The sequence below is a fragment of the Mus musculus genome, chromosome 12 (genome assembly GCF_000001635.26).
Source record: "Mus musculus strain C57BL/6J chromosome 12, GRCm38.p6 C57BL/6J".
Taxonomy (NCBI): domain Eukaryota; kingdom Metazoa; phylum Chordata; class Mammalia; order Rodentia; family Muridae; genus Mus; species Mus musculus.
Genome location: NC_000078.6, coordinates 101,982,241 through 101,999,128, shown reverse-complemented (window position 1 = coordinate 101,999,128; position 16,888 = coordinate 101,982,241). Strand labels below are relative to the sequence as shown.

General features: G+C 41.4%; 1 protein-coding gene across 2 annotated transcripts in view; it reads right to left on the bottom strand.

The window, feature by feature from the left end:
- The window catches only part of Cpsf2 (cleavage and polyadenylation specific factor 2), a 30,235-nt gene that overhangs the window by 6,865 nt on the left and 6,482 nt on the right, over positions 1-16,888 (bottom strand). For both annotated transcript variants that reach the window (XM_006516071.4, NM_016856.3), the window contains exons 3-11: positions 15,794-15,953; positions 15,604-15,709; positions 13,779-13,908; positions 11,756-11,871; positions 10,309-10,496; positions 9,050-9,340; positions 2,210-2,310; positions 1,674-1,874; positions 440-592 (exon numbers count right to left, since the gene is read on the bottom strand). In XM_006516071.4, coding sequence (XP_006516134.1) covers positions 440-592; positions 1,674-1,874; positions 2,210-2,310; positions 9,050-9,340; positions 10,309-10,496; positions 11,756-11,871; positions 13,779-13,908; positions 15,604-15,709; positions 15,794-15,953 — 1,446 coding nt within the window. The remainder of the gene's footprint in view (positions 1-439; positions 593-1,673; positions 1,875-2,209; positions 2,311-9,049; positions 9,341-10,308; positions 10,497-11,755; positions 11,872-13,778; positions 13,909-15,603; positions 15,710-15,793; positions 15,954-16,888) is intronic.

Sequence of the window (16,888 nt, the reverse complement as noted above, 5' to 3'; positions counted from 1 at the left end):
ATTAAGCAAAAAAGGGAAGTTTCTTAACTACATCTGGTCCTGTTCAGTTCTCTGCCTCCGGGGATTGGAAGGTCTAAGTCACGGAGGACCCCTCATGAGATAAGCACTAGCTCAGAAGAACTAGCTTCTCAGATGCACCGTTCTCGCACCTGCTACTGGACTCACTAAAAACACTGGGAAAATGTCTCTTCATGTAAGTCTACGTTTAATGTTCAGCTCCCTCCCCATCCCACCACTAGCCCAATCACTTTGCTATCCAAGTATCATCAATGAAAACACCGCTATCCTTCACAGGTCTTCTCACCGAAAGGGGATTTTAAAAGCATGAGCTTACGAGAGGCTCTGCTGAAATTTCACTTTTGAAACAATCTATGTTACATAACCCAAGTGCTTGAAACCATCTTATAATCTAAGTTTCCAACCCCACCAAGGCACTCACTTTATCTCAATAGACTCTGTTGCAGAAACACACTTGGTGGGAACATCAGACAGGTCCTGGTCCATGGGTTCCTCTCCATTTGTCAAGCCAGATTCTAATTTGCTTTTTTCTTCTTCAGTAGCCTGAAGTTCTGGCACTAAGAAATCTTCTGGTCTAAACAGTGAGTCTCTAATTAGACATGTGGAAGGCATGCTAACATTATGTAACATATGTAATTGACTAACAGAATTTTAAGACTCATGTATTTTAAGACTTAAATATTCATTTAACTCAAAGCTAAGGAATACATAATATTAATCATCAGATGACTACATGTACAGTGTTTTTCATAACCACTGAAGAGTGCTATTTATTTAGTTAGCTAGCAGTACCTTGTACAACCGAGGCAAGCATGCTATTCCTGAGCTACATCTCCAGTCCAAGCAAATTCTTTAAGGATGCTGTAGACCAGTGAGAAGATCAGAATGGCTGTAATGAGCACTCCTGTAGTCTGGCCCTGCATCTTTCTATAATTTACTTATGAGTGAGTGTACATATGTGTGTGTGTAGTTCTCCCTGTGAGCATTACTGAAGTGTGGGACAGCTGGTTTTACACTTCTCCAGCCCTGTGGTCATCATTTTAACTTTCTAATTCATTCTTACGTCTAGGAACCCAGGCCTTATTCTCCAGCACCCAGGTTGCTACAGCTCCTTTTCCCCCACAGCCAACATCTCCAGTTGTAAAAACCACAGAATAACAATAGCAGTAACAACCACTTAAAGCACATTTAAAATGATGCAGGCTGGACACCTTATAAACAAACCTTCAATGTGACAGAGGGTAACCCAGTGGTGGACTAATTGCTGAGTGTGTATTAGCCACGGGTTTGAACCCTAAGCCTCCCTCCATTTCCTCCAACTACTCCCTAAAAAAATCAAAGCAACAAAGCTTCCTACAAATAAATACAACCACAAACAGAAGTTCTTTTTCTCTTTCTCCACAGCATGTCCCTTACCTCTTAACTGGGGGAAAGGATGTCTAAAGTGTCTTTGTTAAAACCTTCCTGTAACTAAGGAACGAAACTACACTTTCCCTTTACTACGAATGCTCAGAGTGGCCCTCAGCATTTCTACTTTTGAGCTTCAAATCAGAAGCCTTCTGTTCTTTTCACGCCAAGGCACTTTGGCAGCCAAGCTCACGGTGACCACAGAGATCAAAGTCATGGAGCCCAGACAGTTTGTGTTGCTCACGTACTTGATGATCTCGCCATACTCGTCCCATTTAATTCTTTCCTCTGGGGCAGGAAACATGGGGTAGGACTTCTTGGCCTGTTTGAAGAAGCTCCCTTTGCGGCTGCCTTCCCCCTTCATCATCAGGTCGTGCTTTGTCTTGTGAGCCGATGGCTGGTCCACGTCTTCCTCCACGTCACTCTCGTCACTGGAGTCGATGTCTGCCCTGTGAGGGTTTGGCAACAGGTCATCATGTCCCTGAGACACTTTGACTTCATATTTGTAAAACTATGAATAAGTTACTCTCCAACATTGACCCCAACCATATTAACAGTTGATCAATATTTTGTAAAAACACATTAATTTGCCTAATAAGTTGGTATTATTAGCACTGAAAAGATTTTATTGTTGCAATTTAAAAAGTTTAATAAAAGTCATAGAGCCCTAAGGAAATTTAAGTTATTTCCGTTGAGTGCTAAGTCCTACAAGCGCATTCTTTTTACAGTCTATGCAGACTTAACCTGAGTAGCTCAGAAGTTGCTCTTGAGAAAAGCGACTCACTCTTTCGACTGCTCCAGTTTCTTAGCAGCTTCTTTCTTGAGTTTTTCTTTTTCCACATATTCCTCAAGTTCTTTCCCTTCAAGCTTCACACGTTTCCTCAGCTAAGGAAATATAGACAAAAGCAAAGGCAGTGTCAGGAAAGCTGGGCAGCGGGCATGAGATGCGTCATCAAGTGAATTCTTCTCTGAAATTAGTCAGGTTTCCATGACACAACATTATAGCTCACTTAGACTACAGGTACTAAGAGTGAGCTGTGGGAGCTGACGGATTTATGTCAAACTTGTTACGTTACGCCAGTCAACTGGGGAAAGGAGGAGAGGGAAGGAGAAAAGTCACAGAAAGCCCCAAAGTCATAAGGAAAAAAATGGATAGAGAATACATGGAAAACACATAGAGAAAATAAAAGTCTTAAAATCTCACAGAACTGAAAGAAAAGATGAAAATACGGCTGTACTATGGCCGTCAGAAGCCATGCATTCCTAAGAACTCTCCATATCAAGAAAAAGATGCCACATCAAAAAGGACAAACTATGCAGAGGACACTTAAACAGTAAGGAACACGGACGGCTTATAGCCACAGACACATCACTTAATTTATTAGTGGTTGTTGACACAGGTAACACATAGAAGCTATCACAATTTGCTTAATCTGCAAGACTGGAAATGCCAACTGCTACCTGGGCAAAGGGTACTGTACTGGCTAGTTTTGTGTCAACTTGACACAGCTGGAGTTATCACAGAAAAAGGAGCTTCAGTTGAGGAAATGCCTCCATGAGATCCAACTGTAAGGCATTTTCTCAATTAGTGATCAAAGGGGAAAGGCCCCTTGTGGGTGGGACCATCTCTGGGCTGGTAGTCTTGGTTCTATAAGAGAGCAGGCTGAGCAAGCCAGGGGAAGCAAGCCAGTAAGGAACATCCCTCCGTGGCCTCTGCATCAGTTCCTGCTTCCTGACCTGTTTGAGTTCCAGTCCTGACTTCCTTGGTGATAAACAGCAGTATGGAATTGTAAGCTGAATAAACCCTTTCCTCCCCAACTTGCTTCTTGGTCATGATGTTTGTGCAGGAAGAGAAACCCTGACTAAGACAGGTACATTACAGTGTTTCCAGCAGATATTATTAGCAAACTGTCAGAAGATAATTTGCTAACAAAAATTAAACTGTGCTTGTCTTATGACATAGATCTTCCTATTTCTAGAATTCAATCTACTAAAAGAGATGTTTTTAAAAAGTATATAGTAGTAACATTTAAAATAATAAGAACTGGGCAAATTCATCAACATGCAACAACTGAATTAGCAGTTTTTATCATCAGAGTACCTTGAAAACTAGAGAATCCTTGGGGCTGGCGAGATGGCTCAGTGAGGAAAACACTTCACTGCCATGAAGGCCCCGTAACCTAAGCTCCAACCCTAGAACCCACTGTGCAAGGAGAGAACCAACTCCAGAAAGCTGTCCTTGGACTTCCATGAGTGCACCATGTGTATATACACGTGTATATACATAACGATTTAAAAACATAAAGAGACCAAGGGGCTCAGAGGTTGAGGACTGACTGCTCTTCCAGATGATCTGGCTACAATTCTTGGAATACACATAGCAGTACACAACTGTCTGGAGGCATACCCTCTTCAGGCCTCCATGGGCACGAGACATGCACGTGGTGCAGACATATAAGCAGGCAAAGCATCCACATATATAAAAGAATAAGAAAACAGTTAATGCAAACAGAGCCTAGATTTTAATTTGTGTGTGTGTGTGTGTGTGTGTGTGTATATGTTGGGAGATCATGAACTAGAAAGGGGATCATGGGAAAGGCAGAAGAGATATGAAGGGAGAAGTAGAGACAGTAATGGGATAAGCTTGGTAAGAGCAGAAAGAGGAACTATTTTGAGGAAGGAAGGGAGCGAGTGTGGGCAGGGGGGAGAGCAAAGCACAGCAGCTCATGTGTAGATGAAAATGCTATAATGAAACTCACCACTTTGCATGCTAACCTAAAAATTATTAGCAATTTTTCAATGTCAATTCACAAGGAATCAATGCAACATGTACTCCTGGGCACTCTTGGACAAAACTGGAACACGTGACTTAAAAGGACACTGTTGTACCAACCGGCTAGAGTTGGCAGGGTCAGAGTTTATCTCCTTTTTTCTGTGGCTCCTGTTTCCACATCATACACTGTAGTACTATCCAAGGTAAGGCAAGGCTAGAATAACTGCTATTTCTTTCAAAATGTGTGTGTAATGCTCTGCTTGTGTGATAAAGATGTGATACAGCAAATCCAGCTAAAACCCTGACAATTGGGTAGTTGAAACATTCACGCTATTTTTTTGCAACTTTTGGTTAAATTTGAAACTATTTCAAAATAAAAATTAAAAATTAATTCCAAATTAAGTGACAAATGCTCACAAATGTGGCATCTCACATTTGGCTAGTAGCTTACTTGAAACATGATTTAAAATTATAAAATGTTAGCAACTCACATAGATACCTTGCCCACAAATTTTAAATAAGTATTTAATTCCTTGATTTAACTTGTACCTCTTGTTTAAAAAAAAAAAAAAAAAAAAAGTTTGTCTTGGCCTCCTGGTTGGTTCAAACCTGTAATCTCAGAACTCAGGAGTCTTAGGGGGAAGAATTTAGAGTTTCTGGCCAGGATGAACTAACTATGTAACAAGACCCCATCTACATACATACATACATACATACATACATACATACGTCTGTTTTATATTCCAGTTCAGATATCTGAAATAACTGCTGTATTAATAAAGCTTCCAGAAAATCGGCCCTAAGATATATTGCTTCTACACTTGCACTATATCATTCCAAATTATGCTTTTTTCCTAATCTAGCCTAATTCCTTAATCCTAAACTTCCAGTCTGTTAATTGTTTTAACATTACTATTTTAAGATTACTGGGTTTCTTCTTCTAAATGATCAAGGCTTAGGTTTCTCAGACACTGTGTGTTCATGAAAAGTCAGACTCCATAGTAAACGCTGGTGTGTCAGTGACCTGGCCTGGTAGGAACTCAGCCTTTGTCATTGTGATGGTAACCAGCAGATTAGGATATTAGGCACTAGTCTGGCCACTCAGAATATGAAAAAATTTCCTCTTCTTCTGGAACTTTATTCAATTTGGTGGCAAAAGACAACAATAAAGAATACTTGGTAATAAAAACTAACAAAAATAATACAAAGTTGTACCAACTAGATAGTTGTAGCTGAGGCCCTTTAAACAGACTGAGAGGACAAGGAGCCAGCCAGGGTAAATCATGCGATTCTCCTACAGGCAGAACTGCTAAGGATAAGCAGTGCACTGAACAGTGTGTGTGGAATGTGCGTGGGTCAGAAGATTGGTTGCTTGCTGAGCGCAGTGGTATATACCCTTCTATCCCAGTACTTGGGAAGAGGAGGCAGGCAGATCTCTTTGAGTTCAAGGCCAGCCTGGTCTACAAAAACAGCTAGGATATACAGTGAGACCCTATTCAATACAACAAAACAAAACAATAAAAACCAGACCCTGTGTGACCACAGTGAATATGGGTTGCCCCCCTCCCCCAAAGCATAAGGAAATGACAAAGCACCTCTGTAGCAAAGAAACAGCACAGCCACCAGAGTAGAGACCAGAAGCAGCCTCCAGGTAAGAGAAAACATCTGACAACAGGCTGATACTCAGAACACACAAGGAACTCTCAAAACAGTAAGAAATCCACATGAGATGGTCTAGAAATGTGCAACAGGGGCTGGTGAGATGGCTCAGTGGGTAAGAGCACCCGACTGCTCTTCCGAAGGTCCAGAGTTCAAATCCCAGCAACCACATGGTGGCTCATAACCATCCGTAACAAGATCTGGCGCCCTCTTCTGGAGTGTCTGAAGACAGCTACAGTGTACTTACATATAATAATAAATAAATCTTTAAAAAAAAAAAAAAAAAATGTGCAACAGATTTAAACAGACGTTTCTCAAAAGAAGACAAATGGCCGACAGGTATGTGAGAAACTGTTCCGTGTCCCTAGCAGGGACATGCAGCTCAGACCATAAGAAGGGATTGCCTCACTCAGTAAGAACAATGATAATCAAAATGAAAAAAAAAGGGATAAGTGCTACAGGAAGTCACTGAAGAGCAGGGAGCCGGAGGGTCAGGACGGGGAATGGTGATAGCGACGACCTGGGGGCAGGCCCCATGGGAATGCTGTGTGTGAGAAGTCAGTTACCACAGCTACTGGGCAGTGTACACACTTCTGGAACAAGAGTGTGGTCTCACATGAGTCCATGGAAGCGCTGCTTTTCCTATGAAGAAGCTGGCAAGCTGGGGGCAAGAACAAGAGTACACACTGCTCTGGTGTGATCACAGTAGAGGGCAGGACATGGCGGTGGGAGAGAAGGAAGGAGGGTGTGAGCAGAGACAGAACCAGAGCACACTAAGTAGCCTTTTAAACGAAAGCCTCTCACTGCATGTTTCCGCTATTTCTGATATCATGAAGATGCTCTGAAATGCCATTTCCCTTCTTTTTGTTTTCCCAAACCTTTAATGTCCTTTTAATTCCTCAATGGCATATCAACTCTAATTGAGTTTCTAGTAATTAAAAATTTTAAATTCAGCATTTCATCTCTCATGAAACCATTTCAAGTACTTCTCAGTTCTTTTAACTTGGTATTTCTAGGCTATTAAATAACCCAAGACAGTATTTTACTTTGATATGGTTGCTGATGATCCTTGATCAGCAATGCTGCAGCTACAGTGAATATTTGTCAGACTTGGGTTGCTGATATTATGCTCTTCTTAAATGACCTATTATATAAGGTGATACCGCACAGCTTCTCTAAAGTAAATATTCCTCCAAATGCTGCTCCAAGGACACAATACAAAATAGCCAACCCTAAAACCATGCAGAGTCAGGCCCATAGCTACAGGCCAACCCTAAAACTACAGAGGCCCACAGCTACAGGCCAACCCACACAAAATGATGGCTATGAGCTTCTGAGTCGACAATACTGATGTGGAAAACTGACAGATTTGATAGTTTGGCTATTAAGCGAAATCTTTTTACATCTCGGTCAGTCCGCTAGCTGCCTTGTAGATGAAGGCACAGGTTACTATATTTAGTGGTAAGATAGGAATTCCTGACTGACCCTTCTAACTTCTCTGTTAAATGCCAGACAAATTTGGCTTATTGGGGGATGAAAAAAATGAACCTGCTACCAAATGCCACTGTCGGTGCCCTTTGAGATAAGGTCTCAACATGAAGGGAAATCTGTTTACTGTTCCTGTTTAACTCAAATGACAAAGCTGTTTGAATACAGACACACATTTGAGCAAAGGTGTGACTAGTTAAGAAGAAAGGTAGGCTTGTTAGCAATGCCTGCTGTGTTTTGATCATGGAGCACTGTCTCTATACTAACAGACAATGCATAGTGAAAGGGAAGCCTAATGAACTCAAAGTCCCAAATGAGGTTGGCAACTACTGATCCTGTAGACACTAGACAGGGGAGCAGCCAAGGCACATTGGACAAAAGATCATTATGAAATAAGGTGTTCGTCAAGAACTGGAGAGATATGTGTGAAGGGTGTGAAGGCACACACCTTGTATCCCAACACTCAGGAGGAAGAGGCAGGTAGATCTCTGTGGTTCCAGCCCAGCCAGAGATAAGTGGCTCTTACAAACAAACAAACAAACAAACAAGTAAATAACAGAGAAAACCAAGCTTTGACTGTATAGGGCATATCTGTACAGGGCATATGTATATAAGCATGAATATATAAACTAAAACTTGAGATGTGTGTGTGTGTGTGTGTGTGTGTGTGTGTGCATGTGTGTGTGTGTGTGCTTTCTTTATAAAAATAGCTAAAGTGTGTAAAGGTACCTGATGACCTAATTTTAATCCTTAAGACCCATGTGGTGGAAGGAGAGAAATGACTGCAGAAAGCTGACCTCTGACCTGAAGAATCAAGGTCAAAAGTCAGCAATGGGGCGGGGGTTTGGCAGAATACCTGCCTGGCATGGTAAGGTCTTAGCATGGACATAAGATTAGTAAGTGCCTAAGACAAAAAGGGGTTAGGAAATCGTCATGACTGACAGCATGTACTGCGAAGGAAAGAAAAAGGAGTTGAAAGCCACGATACAGAGCGAGGGCACCTGCCTGTACAAAAGCAGGAGGGAATATCTACTTGAATGTGGCCACTGGTGTAACAGGGGCATGACTGTTGTAGGTGTAACCAACAGGAGGGTGCTTGCTCTACAGGAGGGGACTGGTGCCTGGCAATGTCAAACCTAGTCAGAAGTCCCTGATCAGGAAGGCCATTGGCCCTAGTGGGAACCTACTGTTAGCTCTGGGTAAATGGTCACGTTGCCAAACTGCCTTCCAGACACTGGTGTTTGCTGCTCCACAGATGGGTGCTGCTCTCAAGCTTGGTTGGAAAAGCTTTCTGTGGTTAATGAAGACCTATGGTCAACAGAGGCCGATGAGCCCCACACGGGAGCTCGGTACCAACTGCCGCAAACCTCCGAGTCTCAGGAAACACAGCAGAAGAGAGAGGCAGAAAGAATTTAAGAGCTGGAAGAAAAGGAGGAATGTTGTGAAATGCTGACTTCTGGCAGCTTGAGATCAAGTGAGGCAAAATCCCAGCCTGGATAGGAGAGGATCCCTCCCTTTAGCTGAAGAGCTACAGGCAGCTGACAGCAGCTGAGGGAAGGATGGCTTGTTTTCCTTTGGGGATGTGGCAAAAGAGTGCTGCCCATGCTTCAGTGGATGGTGCCACTCACACGCATATGTGCACAGCCAGCACTAACTAGACCCAGTGCCAAATAAATAGAATAAAGTTCAAATATAAGAGCTTACCTCGATTTCTGTAACTTTCTCAGTAGGATTATCGATTAAGAAACGTGCTAAAGTCCCCGGAGTTGTCCTATAAGTTAGAATGATTGAGTTTTTAGGGTCCTGACACCACTGAATAAAGAGGTCCCTTGAGAATCCACACTCCAGGTCAGGCTGGCTGGCAAGTACAACTTTGGGGCTTGGAACTCGAGCCAAGTCAGAAAGACCGTGGCACAGAGAGAGATGGCGAAACTGAAATGGGTTATTTCTTTTGTCTTCAAAACATCTCATCAATTTATCACTCATCCATTCTACCTAATACAAGGGAGAAAAATGACAATGATTAGAAAATGCCAGACTCATGAGATATTATCAACAATCAAGCTTGAAGTCCTTTCCCCTACTAGTTGATTACATTTGTACAGTTTGTACAAGCAGCTAACCAGCTTCCTTCCCCCATTAGATCCTCTTCCTCCAGGTTTTAATCCTTACAACAACAAACCCACTTTTGCGGTTCCACTTATGGCAGCTTAAATCTTTTTAAGAGAATGAAGATGTTCTATACGAATATTATAACCCAGGGATTGTCACTTGGAAGGGAAGAGCTCATTTCAAGAATGATGAATTCAGGCTGGAGAGATGGCTCAGCAGTTAAAAGCACTGACTGCTCTTTCAGAGGTCCTGAGTTCCATTCCCAGCAACCACATGGTGGCTCACAACCACCTGTAAAGGGATCTGATGCCCTCTTCTGGTCTGTCTGAAGACACCTACAGTGTACTTGTATAAGTAAAATAAATAAATCTTAAAAAAAAAAAAAAAATGGCCGGGCGTGGTGGCGCACGCCTTTAATCCCAGCACTCAGGAGGCAGAGGCAGGTGGATTTCTGAGTTCGAGGCCAGCCTGGTCTACAAAGTGAGTTCCAGGACAGCCAGGGCTACACAGAGAAACCCTGTCTCGAAAGAAACAAAAAAACAAACAGAAAAAAAAAACAAAACAAAAAAACAAAACAAGAAAAAAAAATGAATTCTAGCATTGATATTTTATTTTTACCCCCATTTTTATAGATCAGAAAACCAAGAGTAAGAAAACAAGCAACTTGTTCAATTTGCAAAGTGGAGACAAAAATAGACTTCATGTTTAAAAGAAAAATGTATGTGAAGAAGACAGGACAGTAAGAAGATAATGTTCGGCTACTATTATTATTAGCAGGAAAATAAAATCTGAAGGGCAATTCAAACACTACACTCAACCTTTTTACTCAGTGGTGCACGAGGAGAACAAACCTGCGACTTAGAAAACTCCACCACGTTGTAACTGACGTTGTTCAGGAGAGCCAGCGAGTAAACGCCCAACCCGGCATCTTTAGTTCTCCAAATCTGATCCAGGAGTTGAGCAAGCTCCAGAACTCTGCCTGCTGTGTCCACAGCTATCAGCACGTTCCCGTCGCCCCGAAGCGTTTCCAGGACGTTTGCTTAAACAAGAACAGAAGAACCCTATGAAGCATGAGCTTTGTAACAAAGGTAAGCACAGCACAGCTTCCCGCTGCCTGCCTTTCATAAAGACTGCGTAAGTGGTCACTAGGACACATAGAAAGGTTCAGATTAACACAATTACTTCTCACTCGATTGAATATGTTTTCCTAGGAATAAAATACACGACACGTTTTGTATGCATGCATGTAGAATAAAACACAAAACATGTTTTTTTTTTCCAAGGGAAAAAAAAAAAGCATTTTGGGCTGGAGAGAAGATGGCTCAGAGGTTAAGAGCACGGTCTTCCAGAGACTGTTCTTCCAGAGGTCCTGAGTTCAATTCCCAGCAACCACATAGTGGCTCACAACCATCTGTAATAGGATCCGATGCCCTATTATGTTTTGTCAGAAGACAGTTACAGTGTACTCATATAAATATAATAAATGAATCTTAAAAAACAAAAACCATCTCTAGCAATAGATGACTTTGTTCTCAAAGCCACCTTGAAGAGTTGGCTACAGGTAAACTTCTAGCTGGCAAGCACACACGTAAACATACAGATACACTCTACCTGGCAAGTGCACTCACGCACTCACGCTCACACACGAATTGAAGAGTTTTCTAAGGTTAGTGGATTAGTAAGTAGACAGATCAGTGTTTGCACATACATTTAAAAGTGGAACCCAGCTTTCCTGTTGCAATCACATATGGCTTCTAAAATATAACAAAGCACAGCAGAATGAGTCAAAGCAGAAGCAAGACGTGATGGCTCAGAGGCACCCCTGTAAACACAAGATAACCCTCAGAACACCCAACACCCAGCCAGCAGACCTTGTACACCGTCACTTCTCTCTGGCTCACTGCCCTTCTGGTCTGTACATATGCAGTTGTTCTACAGACAGAGACCAGTGGATGCCTGGACAGCTGACTACGAGCAGAGTGGCAGAGGAGGCCAACCTTCAGAGAGAGCATGCTGAACCGGTCACATTAACATTTCTTTAAAATAACACAAGAGTCATGGGGCCAGCAAGACAGTTTAATGGGTTAAGGCTCTTGTTGCCCAGCCTGATGACCCTAATTTGATCCAGATAGTGGGAGGAGAGAACAGACTTCCACAAGATGCCCTCCGACCTCTACATGTACCCTGTGGCAAGCATGTGCCCATACATACATACACATAGAAAATGTATAAAATGCAATTAGAAAAATATTAGTGTTAGCCAATCTTTTCCGACAGACGAACGGTAGGCATACGTACTCAGGAGCTGCTCATCTCTCTGCTTCCTTCTAGGCTGCACGTAAGTAGCATTAAATGAGTCTGTGATAAGTAGAGAGGGTCTGCTTAGCATTTCCAGGGAACATCCATTTAAGTGGCTATAACAAAGTTTAAAGACAAAGAATATCTGTCATTTCAAATAAACAGTAATAGCTTCACCTATTACAAAAATAAGAAACCGCTTTCATAAGGCCTCCCTCACACTAACAAGGACCACCTCTTCAAGATAGGTGATATGACATATTGGACATAATCTTTCTGAAAATACAAGTTTTTCTCTGTACCCTTATATGCATCTAACACATGTATATTTCTATATATCCATTTTATATTCTAGACTTTTCTGTGACATGAACATTTTTCTAAATCTAACTTTTAGAAGTTGTAAAACATTTCTGCCTGAAGCTGGTTTTTTAGAAAACTGGGGTATACACACACACACACACACACACACACACACACACACACACACACACACAGCCTAGGTGACGGTGTGCTCCTCCTACCTCAGCTTCGCAAACGCTGGAATTACAGGCATAGAGCATAGCAAGGCGCTCACCTGTCTCACAACTGTAAAAACTTCCTGTGAGATCTGTACCATTTTGTATTCATCTGACCATTTATTTTTATCTGAACGCACTTTTTCACCACTTTACCTTTGAAAGAGATGGTTTTTGAAATCCCAACCTCCTGTCTCCAGCTCTCAAGTACTGGGATCACAGAGGTGTGCCACCACACCTGGCTGTATTTTTAAAAATTTTTCCATGAAATGTATTCAATAGAATATACAATTATTGTATTGTAACCTTTTCTGGAAAGTTATCAGTATTTTAAGATAATCTAAACACATAACAAGTACACGTTATCTCAGTGTCTGCTTTGTGACTAACACTTGGCCATCTTGCAGTCAGTGTATTTGTGATTTCTTGAGCAATGCCTAGTCTTATACATAGGTAAGTAGTTGGCTAATTGCTACTGCATTTTCTCTGATTAATGGCTTTACTATTTTAATTTAAATATTTAATTTAAATTTATATATAATCAAATGTATTACTTCTTTTGTAAGTTACTTGAGCCTTTACCTTTGTGTGTACAATCTCTTCCAAGTCAGAGGCCGGACACAATACAGCTTCTGTTTCTAGTTAACTCTAAACCCACCTAGAATTTACTGTCACCTTAATTCATCTGACTTCATTCACCATTTACTTCATTTCCCATCCTTCTCATTCACCCACAACTACAAGTCTAGATTCTGTGAGTCCTTAAATGCTTCACAATGTGAAGCTTGAGATGATTGGAATCTAACACAAGACACCCCTGAGCTTAATGCACAGACATAACAAAGAAGGCCTCTAGGAACCACATACAGGGCACGGACACACAGGATTTATAGTATTTTTCTCAATACCAAATTAATAATATAAAATTATAACTACTCTGTACCATTTTAAAGGGAATTTTAAAGGGATACTATCATTAAATATCATTAAATTAGATGGTAATCACTACTGTTACTGCCCCTAAAAAGATAAGAAGTCGCCGGGCAGTGCTGGCTCATGCCTTTAATCCCAGCACTTGGGAGGCAGAGGCAGAGGCAGGTGGATTTCTGAGTTCCAGGCCAGCCTGGTCTACAGAGTGAGTTCCAGGACAGGCAGGGCTACACAGAGAAACCCTGTCTCAAAAAAAAAAAAAAAAAAAAAAAGTCTCAAAGTCCTAGTAAGAAACAAGTCATAGAAAATATAATTTAATGTGCAAAAATTCACTACTTTGAACACCTCCAGTGAAACATCTGTTTTACAGAATGAGTGTTGATATAGAAAAAGTTAAAGTGCTTATGTCTTATAAGGGACTTGTTGCCCTACAATGAGAACACTCAGTACTTGGTGGTCTTAAATTGCTGTTGAGTTTTAATTAAAAAACAAAATCAAACAGTCGCTTCTGAGTTTCCCTTCAGTGAAGGAGACAATAACCGCATTTCCTTGAGCACTTGTCTAGATATACCTACATCTCCCTCTTGTGGTTGAAGTCCACGGCATACACAATTTCTTCTTCTCCATCTTTGACTATTTTCCATATTGTCCCTCCTATCATATGACCAGCTGGCAGGGGTGTGATAGACAAACCATGTCCTTTGCCTACATCAAGAAGATAATGACAATTCTGAGATTTATTTTCACAAGCCTAGGGCAGTTGTATTTTTAAGTTATGTTAACAGCAACACATTCAACAGTGGCACAAAGTTCAGTGCTTACAGTGAAAAGAAAGCCCCCTCTCCTGTCTGTAGCCACTCTCCTCCCTTAATGGAGATAACTGTTCTCATTTCATTATGTGTTCCCCTGGAGGTATCTATCTAGATACAAGGGCAGCAATGGGACTTACAAGCCAGTGAGTGCACTGTTACTCAGCACAGACTGTGCACTGTATCTGTAGTGCCGTGAATTGAGCCCAGAGCCTCATATATACCAGGCAAATACCACTAGGCTACATCCTGAGAACTAAGTTTTGATATTTATTATTGCACAAATAATTGCCGAGTTGGTTCCATATCTGTTAACCTAACCTGATGGAATAACAATTCAAACCTTATTATGGTAAAGAATTTACCCACAGAAAAGCTAAACAAAGTAAAACTGCTAAGACTACACCACGCGTGGTCATTCTGTGGCTTATCATTAGCATCAAATGTTACTGTGTCACTTTTCTTGGTTGACTCATTTTTCATCTTTTAGATTTATTTTTATTTTATGTGCATTGTTGTTCTGACTGCATGTATGTCTGTGTGAGGATGTCAGATTATCTGGAACCAGAGCTACAGACAGCTGTGAGTTGCCACATGGGTGCTGGGAATTGAACCCAGGTCTTCTGGAAGAGCAGCCAGTGCTCTTAACCGCTGAGCCATTTCTCCAGCCCCCATTTTGTTTTTTGTTTGTTTTTTTGATAGGGTTTCACTGCATACAGCCCAGGATCTTGAACCTGCTATATATCCTAGATAGGCCTTGAACTCATGATCCTTCTCTTAGCCTCCTAAGCATTGGGATTACAGGCATGAACCACCATACCAGCTACTGTGCCATGTATTTAATGCTGGAATGTTTAAGAAAACCTATCAGGGCTGGTGAGATGGCTCAGCGGTTAAAAGCACCAACTACTCTTCCAGAGGTCATTAGTTCAAATCCCAGCAACCACACGGTGGCTCACAACCATCCGTAATGAGAAACAAATAAAAAGCAGGGCCAGAACAAGAGGGAGAAAGCGAGGGGGGAAAAAGAAGATGAAAAAGAAAATCTGTCACAGGCTTCCTGGATGCAGATTTGGTACTTAATAAAATAATACCTTATTAAATAATAAGTTTTCTGTTCTGCCGCTCAAGTATTTAATTTGCTTTAGGTGCTACATTTCGGGCTCTGAGTCAGTCTGTCTCCTGAACCTAACCATAAGTTCCCAGGAGGATCCAGACACAGCAGCTCTTTTTAAGCACTGTTTCCCACCCAGATATGAGGACCCTAAGCTGGTAATATTTTGTCAGTATTTAGTGTGAAATAATGTGAAATTCAAGTGGAAGTTCTAGGAAGAAATGCTACTTTTTCTTTCGATCCCCCACTGCCTGTGATGTTTGTTGTGAACTCCTTTCAGCACTTTTCAGAAGGCTAAGACAACTCCGTTGTCTAAGCTTGTTATGATGCAGCTACGTGGGAGATTCCTTGCCCAGCATGAGTGAGGCTCTGGTTGGATCTCCTGGGACTGTAAAAACTAAAAAGCTAAAAACACAAAGTCAGGAAAAAGGAACAACAAAGCTTCCACGCCATTTGTCCGCAAGTTTACGACGTTACCTTTCAGGTTCACAATCTGAGAGAACTTCAGCTGCTGTATTTTGTCAAAGGCTGCATCCACATCATCCAATGTAAAGAGGGTAAAATCTTCTGTATTGTGTCGAGACTAAAAGAAAAACAAGCCAAATTAAATGATTAAAAATGACCACGAGTGGGACACAAACGCCTCTCTTATAACTGTTCCCATTACCTGATAGAGGTCGTACATGAACATCTGGCCCATTTTATACACAGGAATTGTTGCATAGATGGCACAGTTTAGACCCAGCTTCCCCACGGCGAATGGGAGGGCACCGAGGTGGAGTGGATCAGGATGAGACAGGAGCACTGCATCGATCTGGTGAACATGCCTGTGAATACAACCAGGAGGCAGCCCGGTCAGTTCTTTGAGCAGAATGGGCAGAGCCACCATCATGATTCACCCATTCTAAACTCAAGGCTATGCTAAGGTCGAAGAGCAAACCCAAGGGCTAATGCAATGACTCCCCCTTCCCCATCCCCATGAATTGAAATTTCTACTGTTATGATATCAGATGCGCACTAAAACACTTAAAAAGGAAAATATAGACAGCACATATAAGTTGATTTTAAATGGTTATCACGTACACTATTAAGTGTTAAAGGGGCAGCATTTATATGACATAGTTGTTACTGACTTTGCTTTCTAACTTGGTGACAAAAATGAAATGCCAGTTGCAGAAATACCATTAGCCAGGGAAGGACACATCCTCAGGGACAACAGGAATAAAGGAGATGCCTTAGAGATGTGTTTTTTCTTTTTGGCTTCAAGCTCTTCTTTTTCGTTCACTAATAGTAATAATGCTGCAAATGTAACTGACTTTCCCCTCTGACATTTGTATCAGGTGGGTACATGAATCAAGTCACAATGTTGAATATGGAGACACAGAAAGTGAGGTCATGTGATGGGAGGACAGAGCTTTCTCAGGGAAGTGTCCCTCTCCTCAGGCTTTGAGACTCCTGCTCTTTCCAAAAATTAAAGAGCACACTTTCTCTGGTCCACTAGCAAAGTAACAATAAGGTTTTGCTGTATTACAAAAACATAATTTATCAGCTAATCAAAACTTTGTAAATTACAATGGCCATAATTTAAGTTTTTGTCATAAATAAAACTTATTAAATTAATGATAGCAACAGTATATAACATCAAATGATGTCATGAAAGTGTAGAAAAAAACTTGAGGGTAGGGTCTGGGTTTTTTTTTTTTTTTTTTTTTTTTTTGAGACCTGGTTTTTCTTGTGTAACTCTGGATACCTGGAACTTGCA